General features: G+C 41.0%; 1 protein-coding gene across 3 annotated transcripts; it reads left to right on the top strand.

Moving 5' to 3' along the window:
• Positions 1-2,231: 2,231 nt before the first annotated feature.
• On the top strand, positions 2,232-16,735 carry ano10b (anoctamin 10b). 3 transcript variants are annotated; one of them, XM_074632149.1, is made up of 16 exons: positions 2,232-2,365; positions 2,470-2,543; positions 4,734-4,999; positions 5,810-5,998; positions 6,180-6,317; positions 7,737-7,853; positions 8,048-8,164; positions 10,753-11,091; positions 11,198-11,380; positions 11,624-11,679; positions 12,010-12,084; positions 12,525-12,689; positions 12,766-12,957; positions 13,057-13,194; positions 13,378-13,494; positions 13,580-16,735. In XM_074632149.1, the coding sequence occupies exons 3-16, from the start codon at positions 4,741-4,743 to the stop codon at positions 13,601-13,603; spliced, it is 2,109 nt and encodes a 702-aa protein (XP_074488250.1). In that variant the 5' UTR covers positions 2,232-2,365; positions 2,470-2,543; positions 4,734-4,740; the 3' UTR covers positions 13,604-16,735. The 3 variants fall into 3 exon arrangements, with proteins under 3 accessions (XP_074488250.1, XP_074488249.1, XP_074488251.1); XM_074632148.1 differs by having other exon boundaries at positions 2,238-2,369; positions 2,477-2,543; XM_074632150.1 differs by having other exon boundaries at positions 2,255-2,365; positions 2,477-2,543.
• Positions 16,736-17,935: the final 1,200 nt, after the last annotated feature.

Consider the following 17,935-nt stretch of genomic DNA (forward strand, 5'->3'; position numbering starts at 1 on the left):
AATAAACTATCTGAGATTTCGAGAATAAAGTCATATTATTACAAGAATAAAGTCATAGGTTAACGAGAAAAAAAGGTCGTAATATTATAAGAATGAAGTCAAAGGTTTACGAGAAAAAAAATCGTAACATTATGAGAATAAAGTCAGAAGTTTAAGAAAAAAGTCATAATATTATAAAGTAGTAATTTTACGTGTTATTTTAGAGGGGAGATAGAGCAGCGTGCCGGAGCATCTTGTAAAGTTATACTCTAGTATAGGTTTCACAAATAACGAAATAATTCATCTTTTGGCATCATCAGCACCACATTATCATAAGTATCAAGTATCACTACTAGGCTTAAATAAGGGCAAAAAAATGGGTTTTGAGTTCAGAGTTAAAGATCTCCACAGAATCAGACTGTCTGATGTCCATAGGGAGGTTATTCCAGAGGAAGTGTTGCTTCCCAACCAGGGATGGCAGTGTCTCTAGCATTCAAACATTTGATTGCATTTGCATTAGCATGCAAGCATGGCAATTTAGATAAATATAGTTAAATGATTCCTATGTAAATGTAGGCCAGAGGTGGTTAACATTTAACTAGGACAGAAAACATGATGAAAAGAAGAGCATACTTGTTCTCTGCAGCTATATTCACATGTACGTGATCCCTTGACTTCCCCTCTAGTTGTTTTGACAAAAACATCATAGAGAGGCAAAGTCCTGCGCCTTCCATTGGACCACCATCGGACCATATTAAAGAAATAATATGAACGGTAGTCAACGGTGAGAGACAATATTGAACCAACCAAAATTAAAAGTTGTTTTGTCATCATGTGAGCTGTACTGGTCAAAATGTTTGGGTGTTTTGTCATCATGGCAGTCAACTCTGGAAATGTTTCTTACATACAAATTTCTGTTTTGTTCTACTTTTTGTGAACTGCTTACTGTACGATACCACAATGTCTGCCTAGCTGAATGCTGTTGTGTATCACACTGAGCTTTTTAGATTCCCATTTCAACAGCAGGTAAAAGTTTACTGGGAAAAGTCAATACTGTCGTACCTACACAGAAAAAGGAAATGCACATTTGTATGTATACAGTAAAATTATTCGTGTAGAAATGTGTTACATATACTCGAACAGAAAATTCTCTTTTGATCTTTCATGTAAAGTCATATACTGTGGACAGAAATTTTGCCACAAAATGACATTAATGCCCAAAAAACAATAACAACCCTGCAACAATGAAACAACTTTGTTATTTCAGTTAAAAAACAACAATTTGTACCTCCTCGTCATAGATATTTATGGAATATATATGTATGTCTGACAGATTTTGATAATTGAATGAATTATTATTATTATTATTATTATTTTGCATGTGATGGCTGAAATGATGAATGAATGTTTAGAAGTTGTGAAGAGGACGACAGTTTCACTGAGAGTCAACTCAGTTTTGATCAATAAGTCGTGTAAGTGGTTCTCTCTTACACTAACTCTTTTGCTCATGTGCTAAAACACGTGCAATTTGCTTGAATGAATGAGAAATTTTAATCTGTTGTGAACGACAAACTAATTGTTCAGAGATTTTAAATTACTATTTTGAAAATAATGATTCTCATGAGCCAAAGTGAATGAGAAAAACTGTAAATTGATATGGATTTTTTTTTTTAGGTGGGCCTCTCTTTTAGGTGGCTAAAATACGTCTTGCTGCTGGCCCCGTCCACACCAGTACGTTGCTTTGCTCCAATCGCAGCACTCCTGTCTGTTTCTCCAAACTGGGGACCGTCATCAACTGTAGGTAATACACTGACTATAGATAAGTACATCGTACAACCCCACTTCAAAACACCCAAACTATCCCTTTAAGAAATTAAATATGCATATAAGCAATGGTTAGAAAACATAATGCTGTAGGCTAATATATTTTTTTCCTGTTGTTCCTGATATGATAATCATGGCATGACCTCATACATTCCTCTCCCAACCCCACAGGTTGGGAACCACCATATGTGGTAGTATGTGGTACAGTGTAATTTGTCTAAGTGTCACACATTAGATGTGCTTTTTATTTATTTAAAGGTCAACAGTGCTCTAATCTGGTTTACTTGACAGCAGGCAGATTGTCAAAGGTTTCAAACCAAGGTGTAGTTGCCCCGGAGCATCTGGAGGTGTTGTTAGTAGCAGAGACGGTGGAGCAGTAGGACCCGGCAGCTGCAGCAGTAAAACAGAGAGCAGGAAGCAGGGAGGAGCCTGCATATAAACCAAACAACCCTCCACACCCTGCAGTCTCTGGAAGTTCCTCCGCATTCCTGCCATATACACAGACACACAGACACTCACATACTCACAGAGAAAGCTGGGAGGCAGCACACGCTGAGGCTGGGTAAGTGTGTGCAGAGAGTGAGAGTGTGTTGTTTCTGGTTTCTTTTCAGGAAAACTGACTAGATGTTGTTGTCTTCATGCTTATGGGTGTGTGTGTGTGTTCAGACAGGAGTTTGGAGGGGGTGTGGGCCTGCTGTAGGACCAGAGACCAGAACCTCATCATCAACGTCCCCTGCCAGGTGTTGTATTTCCTGACTCATCCTTTTTCACCCTACATGTCTCTCTCTCTTTCTCTCTGCTACTGCCTGTTTAAACATGACAATCACATTAGGAGGGACCGTATCACTTTCACTTCTGTCTTCCTGTGTCTCTGTCAGTCTTATCCTGTCTTCCATGTGTTTCTCTGTATGCATGTGTATCTGTGTATCTATTTATATCTGTGTAAGCCCAGTTAAAAAAACAGAGGAAGTTCTTTTATCTGCTCTTAGTGCAGAAATAACCACCATTTCCCCCTGAGAAACTGAAACATTTCGTGTAGATTCACATCTGAAGGGTGCAGCAAGTAACTGATTTTACAGCCAGAGTGCGAATGACAAAGTACAATGTGCAGATTACATGAAAATGATGCCTGAAATTGCTGCCTTTTAAGTCTCCCATGCAAACCCAGGAGCTCTATTACCAGTCTAATGTTGTTATAATGTAATAGCTGGTGATGCAAATGCAGAAATTACAATTATAACTGCCAAGATATGACTGCACTCAAATATGTAAATGATGGATTGTAAAAAAAAGTCTGTTGCAGCATCTTAGAAAGGAGGTTACAAAGGTTTGGTGTTTGGTGGGACACTAACAGAGTCCTTAACAGGTTATCTACCTCTCTAGCTCTGACTAACAAAACAGTTTTTATTGCTTGGTGACTTTTATTCTGTTCGTTAAAAGATTATAGAGAAGTTATGACCGTGAATTTAACTAATATCTGCATGCTAACATGCTGATGTTAAGAAGGTTTAATGTTAATGACCATGACTCCATCTTAGGTTAGCATGTTAGCATTCTAACATTTGTTAAAGGGGACCTGTTATGCTTATTTTCAGTTTCATACTTGTATTCAGGGTTTCTACTAGAACATGTTTACATGCTTTATGTTAATAAAAAATGCTTTATTTTTCTCATACCGGCTTTGCTGCAGCACCTCTTTTCACCCTCTGTCTGAAACGCTGTGTTTGGCTCCTGCCTCTCGAAAAGCCCAGTCTGCCCTGATTGGTCAGTTGGACCACTGTTGTGATTGGTCAACTGAACCGAACTCTTCGGACTCCGCTCCAGCTCCGCTCTAACTAGCTTTGTTTGAAGGCCTGTCAAACTAGCCGCTGGGCAAAATGTGTTACTTGGTGACATCACCAAGGTTACGGTAGAAAAGGCAGGACTTCAAGCAAGATGTTTCAGGTAGTTCAGGAGCAGTGTTTCTGTGGGGGAGAGTAACTCCCTTTGGCGTGGACTTTGGGCTTTGTAACTTAACAGACTTTTTACATGCACAAAAAACTATATAACACACTAAATAAAAGGGAAAAGCACAAAAGCATAACAGGTCCCCTTTAATTAGCACTTAACACAAAGTACGGCTGAATTTTACTTGTCTGTAAATGTCATTAGTTTTGTAGGTATTTGGTCACAAACAGTATTAGGCTGATGATGATGCTAGATGAGTAGTTAAAGAACCACGGCCATTTTCAAAATTTATACACGTTATTCCTATGGTCTAAAACAGTCCAAAAAATATTAGTAAACATGAACAACTCTCCCAAATCCCAAAACTAGAGTGGTAAAACTCAAACTTGTGATGTCATTGTGTATAAATTGTGAAATTACTCTATTGACAATGAATAGGGAAAGATGTTCTAGATGACACTGAGAGCACCCAGGAAAATTATCTGAGTATATGGGAACTATTTTCAGTTTCACAACTGAGAACACTACAACAGAATAAAGCTCATTTGGGTATAAAAAAGAAAACAAACATTTTGTGGGTCCACGAAATCAGTCTCCCATTCATTGTCTATGGAGCAGCTCCACACTTTATACCCCATGACATCACAAGTTTGAGACTTGCTTCTCAGGTTTCTGGCTTTCAGAGAGAGCAGCTCATGTTCACTAATATTGATTGAACTTTCCTAGGCCATGGAAATAACTGGTGGCGCTAGATGTAAAGTCAGACTCTAAAGTCATTAGAATTCATCCTCTGGGGACCATGACGATAGTGCGTCAAAAAATGGAAAACAAGCACAAGTGCAGCAGTGTAACAAGAGGAGAAACCCTCACAATTCTTTTTCCAGTTTCATATGGACATGAAATGATGATGTGATGATGAAAAACTATGAACATAACAGATGGAAACCACAAACTAAAACTGTTTTGTTAACATCTCTCCTCAGTCTCAGCATGAGTAAGGCAGACGGTGATGAAGGTGGCGGTGGCAGCAGTGAAACAGCCCAGCAGCCGGAGGATAAGACTCCAGCGGAGGGGCTCCTGAGCAAACTGAGTGCTGCCACCATCGGACCAGGCTGGACTAAAGTCAATTGCCCCTGCTGTGTGTCGGAGCGGGTCGAGCCGCTGGTTCTGGTGAAGCTCGGAGAGAAAGTTCGCCCTGAGACAAAAAGGTGGCTCATCAAAGTGATCGGAGCTCCTCAGAAAGATGGAGGTGAGGGCTCGAACGACAGTGATGAGCTGCAGGAGTCTTGCAGAGCTCACTAATCTGTCTGCATTGATTGCAACGTTGATACACATCAAACCTTTCTCTCTCTCACTCTCTCTCTGACTGGAAGTCTGTTACTGAAAAGGAGAGTCATTGCCTGGAAGGTCTCTAGCATTTATACATTTGATTGCATTTGCATTAGCATGCCAGTTGGCAATTTAGATCAATATAGTTAAATGATTCATATGTAAATGTAGGCCAGAGATGGTTAACATTTACAGTTACTAGGTTCAAGGTTCTTTATTTATCATTTGTCAATTCCAGCAAAGTCATTGGCAATGAAAATCTTTGGTCTCAGGTTCCTTCAACAGTGCTCAGGCATGAAGTAGTGCAGTTCAAATAAATATAAACATAAGTAAATATAAAATAGTAATGTAAATGTTAATTTATAATTTTGTTAACAGTATTTCAGATGGGAAAACTGATAAACAGGATGTAGCATGTATATGCATTATGAGAAGTAATATGTAAACAGAGGTGTAGACAGTAATGTAGTATGTATAGAGAAGTGGTAAATATGAATATATTAGGGCTGTCAATCGATTAAAATATTTCATCGCAAATTAAAAAAATGTATCTGTTCAAAATGTACCTTAAAGGGAGAAAAGTATTTAATACTCTTATCAACATGGGAGTGGGCAAATATGGTTGCTTTATGCAAATGTATGTATATTGTTTATTATTGGAAACAAATCGGTTACAAATTACAAAATAAGAGTTTCCATACTACCTCTTTCCTCCACTCTCTCACCCCAGGTGCTGGTTTATTGGCCCATCCGGGCGAGGATGCCATTGGTGACATCATTGTGGTCTCTGTCCCACGCTGTACGTTACTTAAAGCCACTGAAGAGCTGGGTCTATGTAAGACTTACCGCAGCGGGGACAATATTAGCGGGGACATGGAGGCCTTCTCCTACCACGACAGAGACAACTTTAAAGATTCAGGTACAGCACTAGAGGAGTTCTGGTCTGTGTGAATGGATATCTATTATTTACTGTGGTCTTTAAAGCTGCAGTGGGTAGAATTGGAGCAAATATTAAAAACTGTATTTTTCGTTATTGTGTGTTTGTATTAATGCATCACTGGCTATATTTATGTATCTGTGTCTATCCATGTGTGTGACAGACAACATGGAGGTATTCCTGACCCTGGCGGAGCGGCAGTACATAGTGAAGTATGAACTGGATGGTCTGCGGGCGCAGAGAGACCTGAGGATACCCGGCCTGTCTGACAGCTACACACTGCATCACCGTGACAACATCTGTGAGTGCTCTCACTGTGTGTTCATATCAGTATTGGGGAGACATGAGGCACACACTGCAGAAATATCCATCAAGATAAATACTTTATTGGGAGGATTTCTGTTTTTGTTTTTTTATTATTTGTTACTTAGTTCAATCATTTCAATAAATGCCTCGGGACAAAGATGGAAATACACATATACATACACTGGACAGCTGAAGATCAACACTTGTTAAAGGTCCCATATTGTAAAAAGTGAGATTTTCACGTCTTTATTATTATAAAGCAGGTTTAAGTGCTATATAAATATTTGTGATGTCACAACTATACAATATTTATACCATTTCACAGTTTTAAACGTAAACATTCTAAATGTGTCCCAGATTATTTCCGGTTGCAGTGTATGTGAATGACATCAGCTGACAGGAAGCTGACATGGACCCAAGCTGTTGTCTAGCAACGCAATTCTGTTGAAATTTACCAAAACCAGTGGGCTACCTCCGGGTGTGAAAAGTGAAGCCAAGGAGAAAGTGGCTTAAACTTTCATTCTTTCTAATAGCCAGCAGGGGGCGACTCCTCTGGTTGCAAAAATAAGTCTGATTGTATAGAAGTCTATGAGAAAATGAGCCTACTTCTCACTTGATTTATTACCTCAGTAAACATTGTAAACATGAGTTTATGGTCTCAATCGCTATTTTCAAGTCTTCTTCAATACAGCATGATGTTCATTTAGTAAATTATGGTCCCTTGGTATCTTCTGGTTGCAAAAAAACAACATGGCGATGGCCAAATACCAAGATGGCGACGGCCAAAAAGCTGAACTCGAGGCCTCAAAACGTCAGTCCACAAACCAGTGGGTGACGTCACGGTGACTACGTCCACTTCTCATATACAGTCCAGGGCTAAAACGATGCGTTTCAGACAAAGGGCAAACACAGGCATATTCAGGCTGACAGTATGAGGAAAACAAAGTTGTTTTTTTAACATTACATTATGTAAACATGTTCGAGTAGAAACACAAAATACAAAATGAGCACGATATGGGACCTTTAAGTTATTGCAGTACACTCATCTCCTCACATTGTAGTCGCCCATCAAGTTCATATATTGTGTTTAGAGCAATCTAATCATCACTTAGGGTTTTGTGTTTTGGCCGTATTGACAGCCATGTTGTAAATATTAGCTGTTGACTGCTGTGTCCACATTCAGCCAGTATCCAGATGTACTATGTGTCTCTATGTCTTGCTGGCCTCAGCTGTTCTTCTCCTCACATCCGATCAAGAAATTGCTTCAGTCAGCATCGGCCTCAGTGTGTGAGACGTACTGTATAAGTGTGTGCATGTAACCGTATATAGTGTCCCTCTGTCATCCGTGATCTCAGGTCACTCTGGGTTGTGAGTGTTGTCTTTGTAGTGTGTGTAAAAGTGCATGCCATTGCAGGGCAGAAGCTTGTGTCAGCTGGTGTTATTGTGGACTCGTTTCCCCTCCACAACCCGGACCAACTGAAGGATCTCAGTGAGGCCTGGTACTCTGGGAATCAGCTGGCTCAGCCGCTGGGTGGGTGGAAATACAACACACACACACACACACACACACACACACTACCACATGATGCTTGTACACACAAACACATACACACATGCGATTAGAATTCACAATAGATGGCTGTGTGGTAGTTTCTATTTCCTGCCTGTGAGACAGTTAAACCATGCATTCACTTATACCAGTCACCTGTCTGCTGCTTCATCCAGATGCAGTCAATGGGTATTTTGGAAGCTCTGTGGCTTTCTACTTCAGCTTCCTCGATTTCTACACGTGGTCTCTGCTCCCACCAGCGATACTGGGCCTGGCCATCACATACTTCTCAGGTAAGTGTGCAGATTTATCATTTATTTTTGTGAACATACAGTCTATGGCATTTATGATTTAGTCCTCAAGAACACAATTTTACCATTAAAATTTAGACATATTAATTTCTTGTGCCAGCACAAGCTACTAGAGTGGCTTAAGCAGAAATCCATTCACACCTTGATACGTATCTTAAAGCTGCACAAAGCCATTTTTTATGTTAACAGCAAATATTACAATGAGCAGTTGTTTGAGCTTGAAATGACTCTGGCCGGTGTGTGATGCTTTACACCAAAAGATAACAAAGTGACAAGAAAGGATTGAATACTAAAAGTCTGCCAGGCTAATGGCCCTGTGAGGCTATCATGCTCATAGAAAGAGAGATGCCTTGCTAATCTTATCAATGGAAGCCAAGAATGGTTGTTGCAATTATTTTATTTAATCCTGTTATCTTTAAAACTATATAACAAGCTAATTATCTTGGGAAAACAACCTTTTGTTTTTTTAAAGATAATTATTCTGTATTACCAGAAAACTTAAACAACTTTCTTATCATGAGATAACAAGGTAATTAACTCATGATCTTGAGAAAATTAATAAAATAAAAGTATTGCAGCCCTTGTCTTCCATACCTATCTACGACGGCGCATTAGGGCCATTGTAGGGGAAAAAACAGAATTACGGAGCTGGTGGAGGGCGGTGACATTCTGTGAAAAAACTTGCATTCCGTTGTTTTTCTGATTTTTTTCTTGTAAATTTATGACTTTATAATCTCGAAAATGTGTCAGTTTTTTTTCTTGTAAATTTGCCACTTTAATCTCAGAGTATATCAACGTTTTTTTTCCTCACAAATTTACAACTGAAATCTCTGAAATCTCTGAGTTTTTTCTCAGAACATGTGCCGTCCTCAACTTCTCCTGGGAAAACATGTATTTTTGCCTCAGGGTTTAACAGAGTAAAGACTATTTTGTTAAGTGTTTGCATGTTAAAGCATGTTTACATGCCTATAGTTGGGTGAGTGTAAGGCAGCAAGGAAAAGGACCCAAATGCAGGCAGACCAGGCAGACAGGGAGAGTTAAGGGGTTTATTAATAAAATTAACGTATGTGAGCGTACTGGCATGGGTAGATAAGAAGCCAAACGGAAGTTACAGAGACCACATTTAAACAAGAATTCAGGATTCAGGACACAGGCTCAGATGCCTCGAAAGCAAGGCACAAAACAACATTGAAACTGGGGAAGTGGGAATGTGGCTGGACGGAGGGACAGAGAGGCAGAATGTGACAGTTATACTCTTAATATGCATATGAAAACATTAATTATTGTGTGTTAACATGATAACAGCAGATAGCTTTAAGCGTGCACATTTTTTGCATGCTAATTTGTAAGAATGCACAAACAGCGAGGTGTAGACTAGTTTGAGCGTATTTACAAGTCCATAAAAATTAAAACATGTCGCACAACTGTAGTTAATTAGTTCACTACGTGTTCAAAACAACATTACCATCATGTTTTTAAAATAGATTTTTGCACAATACTATATTTACTTCTGATGGTTACAGATATTTACAAGCATGGTAACATGCAAAAATGTAAAACAATTACACATAACATGCAAACTGTTAGCATATACTGTATGTTTATATTAGGGCTGTCAATTAAATTAAATGTTGATTAAATATTTCATTTCGATTAATCTCATGATGGTCCATAGTTAATCACACATTTGTATCTGTTCAAAATGTACCTTAAAGGGAGATTTGACAAGTATTTAAAACCCTTATCAACATGGGAGTGGACAAATATGCTTGCTTCATGTAAATGTATGTATATATTTATTATTAGAAATCAATTAACAACACAAAACGATGACAAATATTGTCCAGAAACCCTCACAGGTACTGCATTTAGCATAAAAAATATGCTCAAATCATAACATGGCAAACTGCAGCCCAACAGGCAACAACAGCTGTCAGTGTGTCAGTGTGCTGACTTGACTATGACTTGCCCCAAACTGCATGTGATTATCATAAAGTGGGCATATCTGTAAAGGGGAGACTCGTGGGTATCCATAGAACCCACAAGTTGAGGTCAGAGGTCAGAGGTCAAGGGACCCCTTTGAAAATGGCCATGACAGTTTTTCCTCGCCAAAATTTAGCACAAGTTTGGAGCGTTATTTAGCCTCCTTTGTGACGAGCTAGTATGACATAAGGTTTTATTAGTTGCATATGATGCCAGTATCTTCACTCTAGCTTTAAAACTGAGCCCGCTACAAGCTAAAAATCGCAGGTTAGATTAATGCATTAATGAAATTAGTGGCGTTAACTTTGACAGCCCTACTTTATATGTTAACTTTAGAGTAGTAACAATCTGGCATGCAAATTGTTAGGGGTTAGTGAATCCAGCTTTCTCTGGACAGAGGGCTTCTCATTGGTGTTTGGTGTTTACAACACAGTCTCTCATTCTTTACGCTTCAGTTTGATTCAGTGGTGTTCCAGTTATTGAGGATGGGACGCTCAGCACTATTTTGTAATTTAGGCTGACAGGTGATGTGTTTTAACTTGAGTGCAGCTGCAAGTTGGACACTAAGTTCTTCTTGCCCATCACAGGTGAGGTTCAGAAGGAGATGGAGGAGTCAGTCTCGGCCTCACCGGTCACAGATGTAGAAGAGGACTCAGGACCAACCGTCGGCGGTCACATGATCCAGGCGGTCTTCAGCATGCTTTGGTCCACGGTGGTTATGGAGATGTGGAAGCGTCGGAGCTCCACCCTGTCCTACCGCTGGGGTACCCTGCACCTCGCCGAGCGCTTTGCAGAGCCCCGACCCGGTTTCCACGGCGACGTCGGGGTCAACCCTGTGACGGGTCGCATGGAGCCTCTCTTTCCTGAATGGCAGAGAGACCTGCGCATGGCACTGGTGTCGGTCCCGGTGGTGGGGCTCTTTCTAGGTACAACTTGAATTTTAAATGTGAATTGAATGAACTCATCAGTGCACGTTACTGAGCTGAAAGGTACCACGATATTCCTCATGTGTCCTTCTGTCTCCTCCTGCAGGGTTGGTGCTACTGGGTATGCTGGGCTTCTACTGGGGGGAGGCCCAGGTGCAACAGCTACACACAGACTGGGACTCCCTGCTGTCTCAGACTTTGATCTACATGCCCTCAGTGCTTCACATCCTCTACACTAATGTGCTATCAACTCTTTACAGGACGGTGGCACAGTCTCTGACTGAATATGGTGAGTGAGACGGAGGGGATGCCATGGGGTGAATGATGAATTTATGAATACAGTGGGCATGATATTTGTCTTATTCTGATGATGGTAAGCATTGAAGAATTTGCAGCAAAGATGCAGTCAGGTTGACACAAAGAGAAAAGAGAATGAAAAATAGTCATTCAGCTGATCAGGTTGCAATCCAACCAATAGTATTGTTCATAATGCTTATGATTAGCAAATGATTTATCTTATATTTCCCTTTAGAGAACCACAGAGAGCAGTCTGCCTTCGAGAACCATCTGACAGCCAAAATCTTGGTGGTAAGTTCCTCTTCTCTCCTCTCCTCTCCCCTCCTCTCCTCTCCTCTCCTCTCCTCCTCTCCTTTCCTCTCCTCTCCTCTCCTCTCCTCTCCTCTCCTCTCCTCTCCTCTCCCCTCCTCTCCTCTCCTCTCCTCCTCTCCTCTCCTCTCCTCTCCTCTCCTCTCCTCTCCTCTCCTCTCCTCTCCTCTCCTCTCCCCTCCTCTCCTCTCCTCTCCTCCTCTCCTTTCCTCTCCTCTCCTCTCCTCTCCTCTCCTCTCCTCTCCTCTCCTCTCCTCTGCTCTCATTAGCTCTTCCTTCCTCTTAACCAGGCGCTTGTCTCTCTTCCCCCAGTTCACCTTCTTCAACTACTTTGCAGTGCTCTTCCACATCGCCTTCTTCAAGCAGGACGTGCCTTTGCTTCGTAAGGTAACTGCTAAGCTCTACAAATCTCACATTGATCTCAGTAAAGTGGTGCGTCTTCAAGCAGTGTCTTCAAGCAGTGTTATATATATATATGTAGATAAGATGTAGGCGGATATGAAAGATATATATACAGTATATATAGTGTGTATTTGTGTATGTGTAGGCAAGGTATATTGTATATATACCGTGACTACAAATCTTTGATTGGGCAATTGTTTCTCTAACCAGTGGAAATAGCTGTCAGTGAGCTCAACGCCAGGCATATTTGGGTCGCTTGATAAATCTGAGTTGTGGGCGGTAATTCAGAGAATTCAGAGCAGTACTCTTCATAAACTGATCTTCAGGTGTAAAATCGGTAGAGTGTGACCAAATAAGTCAGTGAACAAAATAAATAAGCTTCCTGAGTGGCAATGAGTTCACATATTCTGTTTGTCTGTCCAAAGCGTCTCGCGTCTTTGCTGATAGTGACCCAGCTGATCAACCAGATGACAGAGGTGGTCATACCCTTCCTGGTGGACCGGTTCATCAGCGCCCCCCGTAGGACAGAGAGTGAAGACGACCCACCGGAGGACAAATTTAGGAACCAAGGCACCCTGCCTGTTTTCCCTGTGAGTGTTCAGATATCAAAACAGGGATTAGAGAACTCTCTGGCAGTGTATGACACAGCTTCTTGTTTTGTCTCAGGGCTTGTTTGCAGAGTACATCGAGCTCCTGGTGCAGTTTGGGTATTTGAGTCTTTTCTCCTGCGTGTATCCTCTGACGGCCGTGCTGCTGCTCATCAATAACCTAACGGAGATCCGATCGGACGCCTACAAGATTTGCAAACTCTTCCGGAAACCCTTCTGCCCCCCTGTGGCCAACATGGGCGTGTGGCAGGTCAGCAGAAAGCACAACGCACAATAGAAATGAGACGCACCCAGCATGTGTCACGCTCAGTTGTGAATGAACAGCTCACGTCATTGTCTTGTGTTTCAGATTGCTTTCGAGGTCCTGAGTTTTGTCTCTGTCGTGTCCAACTGCTGGCTGCTGCTGCTGTCCCCATGGTTACAAGAGCTGTGTAAGGGGGGCGGGATGAACAGCACAAACGTCCTGCTGTTGGCTGTTTTGGTGGAGGTAATGTCTACCATACACGAGGAGACTTTGAAAAGACTTTTAAAAGACTGCAGTCTGACACCCTCTCACATCTAAAGACAATGTTTCTTAAGCCGCAGAGATTTTATATTATATAATATTTTGCAAAGACTGGGGATAACAATAATTACACCCTGACCTGTTTACCTCTGTGTGTGTTTGCAGCATGTGCTGATCTTGGTTAAGATGGTTATGGCGGTACTGATCCCTGATGAACCGGACTGGATCCGGAAAAAGAGAGAGCATATTGAGTACACGTCCATGCAGGCCCTGAGAGAGCAGGTTAACCCTCCACCATACATTTCATTATTTAGCATTTTGGTGTTCTCCTTCATCTGTGTGACAACTTTTCTCTCTTCTCTTCCAGAAACTGCATTCTGAGGAGTCTTGATTGCGTTGAGGTGTTGCTTCATGTAGTCCTGTGCTGGGCTGCTATAACCAGAAGAATAGTACCAACCTCAGTGTTGTGTGGACCCACAGAGGAGAAGAGGGTCCACAATGCATACTGCTGTGCCCCTAATACCACCCCTGTACACTTTAGTGTAACATGGTGCTTCTGCAATGTACACCATTTAAAATGCACACTCATATTACATGTGCAGTGCAAGTGGAATTGAAACAGCTGCTAAATTATAATTTTTTTTAAAAATATTAGACTGCAAATGGAATGTATTGGTTATGTGTGCAGATGTTATGATAACGGAAGTTCTCACAGGGTTTGTTCAGATTTAATGAGGGAAAACTGAAGTGCTCTTTAAACTCACTCTGGCTACAGCATGTACAGTCAATATTTAAAGTAGTAAGGGACAGACAGGACAGAGTATTTGATGTGACAGGCAGGGTCAAAGGCAGAAAGTGACAGTATACTTGACAAAACATTTTTTTTGCCTGGAGTCAGGAGCGTTTTTGCTCAGATTACCTAGTGATAAACTACAGTTAGTGATCAGGATTCATAATTAGAGGACAGTATCATCACTGGAGGGATTAGGCTATAAGATAAGATAAAATGACAAAACTGCTGTGCAGCAGTTGCATTACAAAGTGGGAAGAGTGCAAGTATAAAAATCTTTAAGTCTATAAGACAAAAAGCAACACATAAATGAAAGTCAGTCTTTAAAGCTACTTTTAAAGTGCTCTATTTGATAGTCAGAGCATTAATATAGCAGCAAACAACTATTGTCTATGTAAAGATATAGAGCAGTAATGTCTACCTGAGCAGAGAGTGAAGCCACTCTCCCTATGTGTGTGTTGCAATCCGAGCTTCTCTGTGCTTTGTTGACATAGCCGGGCCGGCCGTGCGTGCCTTCTAGTGCATCTTCTGCACTTCTCTCATACGTCGGTTACAGCTGATAACGCCGTCCCAGCCAACAGTGTCATCGTTGAAGCATAGCGCCCAGCCACCGGTTCCCCCTCAGGGGAACACTGTTAGTTCCATCAGCACTGTTACCATTGTTGGCACTGTTAGCTGCGTGCTGCCGGCTCAGCTGTTGCCATGTTGAGAGGCAATAGATATGCTCTGAATTTCACTTTTAGCACCTTTAAAGGTGCTAAATTCGATATCCAGAGCATTAATATAGCAGCAAAACACAATTTGCTATGTAAAGACATGGACGAGTAATGTCTACCTGAGCAGAGGATGAAGTCACTCTCTGTGTGTGTGTTGTAATGTGAGCTTCTCCTTGCTTTGTTGACATAGCCGGGCCGGCCGCGCTTGCCTTTTAGTGCATGTGAACGTGCCCCACTGGTTAGCTCATGGCCGCCGCTCTGCACTTCTCTCATATGTCGGTTACAGCTGATACGATGTCCTGACCGACGGCATCGTCGTGGAAGCGTAGCGCCCACCCTCCGGTTCCCGCTCAGATAAACACTGTTAGCTCTGTCAGTACTTTCGCTGTTGTTTGCGCTGTTAGCATTGTTTCGCCTGCGCCATGTTGAGAGCCATTGAGAGGCAATAGAAATGCTCCCAATCCCGTATTTAGCACCTTTAATCAATATTTTTGTGAAAGGGTTGGCTCGTAATAATGAAACCACAGAGAATTATCACCCAATATTGCAGTTCCGCTCAGCCCAACAGAGAATTTTAGCTCATTGTTTTGGTTTTCTGGCCTGCAACTTTACTGTTTTGATTGACTCTCACAGCTCTCATCAGCCAAAATCCAGCTGTTTTCAGTAAAACAGCTCTGATAAACCCACTGTATGCTACTAAACAGCAGACAGACAAAATTAGAGACTAGCTGGTGAACATAATGGAGCATTTAGCAGCTAAAGGGCCAGGTATTTCCCAGAGGAGCTGGTGGAGACCAAAAACAGAGCTAAAAGGGGAGTGAATATTGGATATCAGGTGGACAGAAACACAGCTCGAAATGAATGCTAATACTGCTCCGTAACTGCTGGATGCTTTGACGAGCAACTGTTTGCTTACAATTTAGCTATGTCAACTTTATATACATGTGTATAGTAGGCCATATGTTAATGTTGTGTTTACAGTTTGTCTATGGCTCCATCAAGTGGAGAAGCTTAAACTTGCAGTCTATATTTTCAGTAAAAGTATGGTACCAGGTGAGTTTAGTTCTCAGTCAGTATTGAAAAAAGTCAAATACTGAGTCTTTATAGAGGGAGGTAAAGACTTTTACAGTGGAGTATTTTATTTTTATAATGGGTTTCTCTGTTTATGTGCTAAATTCCCTTTCTTGCCTGAATTGATATTTCAAAACGTGTAAGAAATCATGAGCAACACAGATTTGCCTCTGGTTGAGTAGTTAGGAGAAAATGTTGCACTTGTACCGTCCGTTGATGGTACTGCCCTCTCCTTAAACAATCACATTATGGTTATAGGACACATCTGTACCACAAGATGAGTACAGTAAACTATCTACCAAGATTTGATTTGCATTGAAAGCGATGAGGAGCTACCAAAGAACCGTTATGTGCTTTGTTTTTAGAAATGTATAATTTTTTATGTGTGGATTTCAGTCACTTGCCAATCTGTTGTGTGCCTCTAAGAAAGACTGCTCGAGGTCACTGTGCTGCAACAACTAATACACACTTGACATTCATACTATTAGTGTTCATGTTCACTGCTGGCAGATTTGACTTATTACAATGAATGTGCAGATTAATCCCCGGGAAGTCCACCATTTCTTCCGTACATGCTTGACTGTGGTGTATTGTTTACTACATAAGTTATTGATTTTAGGAGTTAGTATTCTTTCCAGCCACCAGTAGGCACTATATACTTTCCATATTATTCCACATGCAGCTTTTCACCAGCCCTGGTGGCTGTAGAAAGACTGTCTCAGTAAAGATGCAGAGGGGTGGTGAGACTTCCTCATGCGGCTGTACATGTGCACTGCTAATCATAAACCTGTGTGTTTGTGTGTGTGCGTGTGCTCTGTTCTGAAGGGTTGCGATGAGTTAGTGAAGATAAACTTTTAGATAATCTGGTCCCATGATCAGGATTTCAGGTCAGAAACAGAGGTGGCAATGTTTGCTGGTTGTCCTGCAATAAACTCACAGAAGGAAACTGGTTGTTTGCCGTGTCTACTCTTTATGAAAAGTTAGTCGGTGGAAGGAATCAACCCTTACAACCCTGTTTACTCCACTGCATTTATTTGACAGCTGCACTTACTGGTTTCTAGAGCTGAAATGATTAATGGATGCATCACTTAGTTGATCAACAGAGAGTTAATCAGCAATTAAATATATATATAAAATAATAATTTATTATTTTTAAATGTATATTTATTTACGCATTTACGCATTTAGGTATTTATTTATATTTGCACAATTTTACCTTTGCATTTCACCCCTTATTTATTTCCCCAAACATATTTATTTCTGTATTATTTTTATTCTATGTATTCTTAAATAAATAAGGGATGAAATGCAAAGGGAAAATTGTGCATAAATAAATAAATAAATTCATAAATACACAAATATAAATGACGACTACTTATAATAATAGAAGTAATAGTAGCAGTAATAATAATAGAAATATGACGACTAATAATAATTACAGCAGTAATAGTAGCAGTAATAATAATAGAAATGAGGGTGATAATAATGATAGTAGCAGGACCACGATACAGGTGTAACCCCGTTCCATGGATACCTGCGAAATGAGAAATGACAAAGCAAGTTAGTAACATGCATGAATGGGACATGAATTCATACAGATGGAGAGAACGAGAGAGGAGCTCAGTGTGTCATAGGAAGTCCCTCGGCGGTCTAGGCCTATAGTACCAAAACTAGGGGCTGGTTCAAGGCAGACTGAGCCAACCTTGGGCCAGCCCTAACTATAAGTGACAAGTTGTACTCGAAGACTACAACCGATGGCCAGTTAGCACGTACGTTCTGCGTGAGACGAAATAACCCTCCACACCAGCAGGCGGCGGTAGTCTGTGTTTGTCATTCGAAAAGGGAAACCGGAAGACTGAGGACTGCGGATACACAATCCGTTGTTATGATACGTACATGAAACAAAGCGAAGTTTGTCGACCATTTTCACATCACTCTCACTCACCACTTAGCTTCATTCCAGATGGCCATGTCGTGGTGAAAACCCAGGTACTTCAATTCTGATACTCTCTCCATCAGTTTCCCATACAATGTTAGCCTCTGTGCATCAAGCTTCCTCTTCTTTGTAAATATGTATTTTATGTATTGCATTCCCGATGTTCTCTATGGCACATTTCTTCCCCTCATCCAAATGGCCCCATCATCT

Source organism: Sebastes fasciatus, chromosome 4 (assembly GCF_043250625.1).
Source record: "Sebastes fasciatus isolate fSebFas1 chromosome 4, fSebFas1.pri, whole genome shotgun sequence".
NCBI classification, from domain to species: domain Eukaryota; kingdom Metazoa; phylum Chordata; class Actinopteri; order Perciformes; family Sebastidae; genus Sebastes; species Sebastes fasciatus.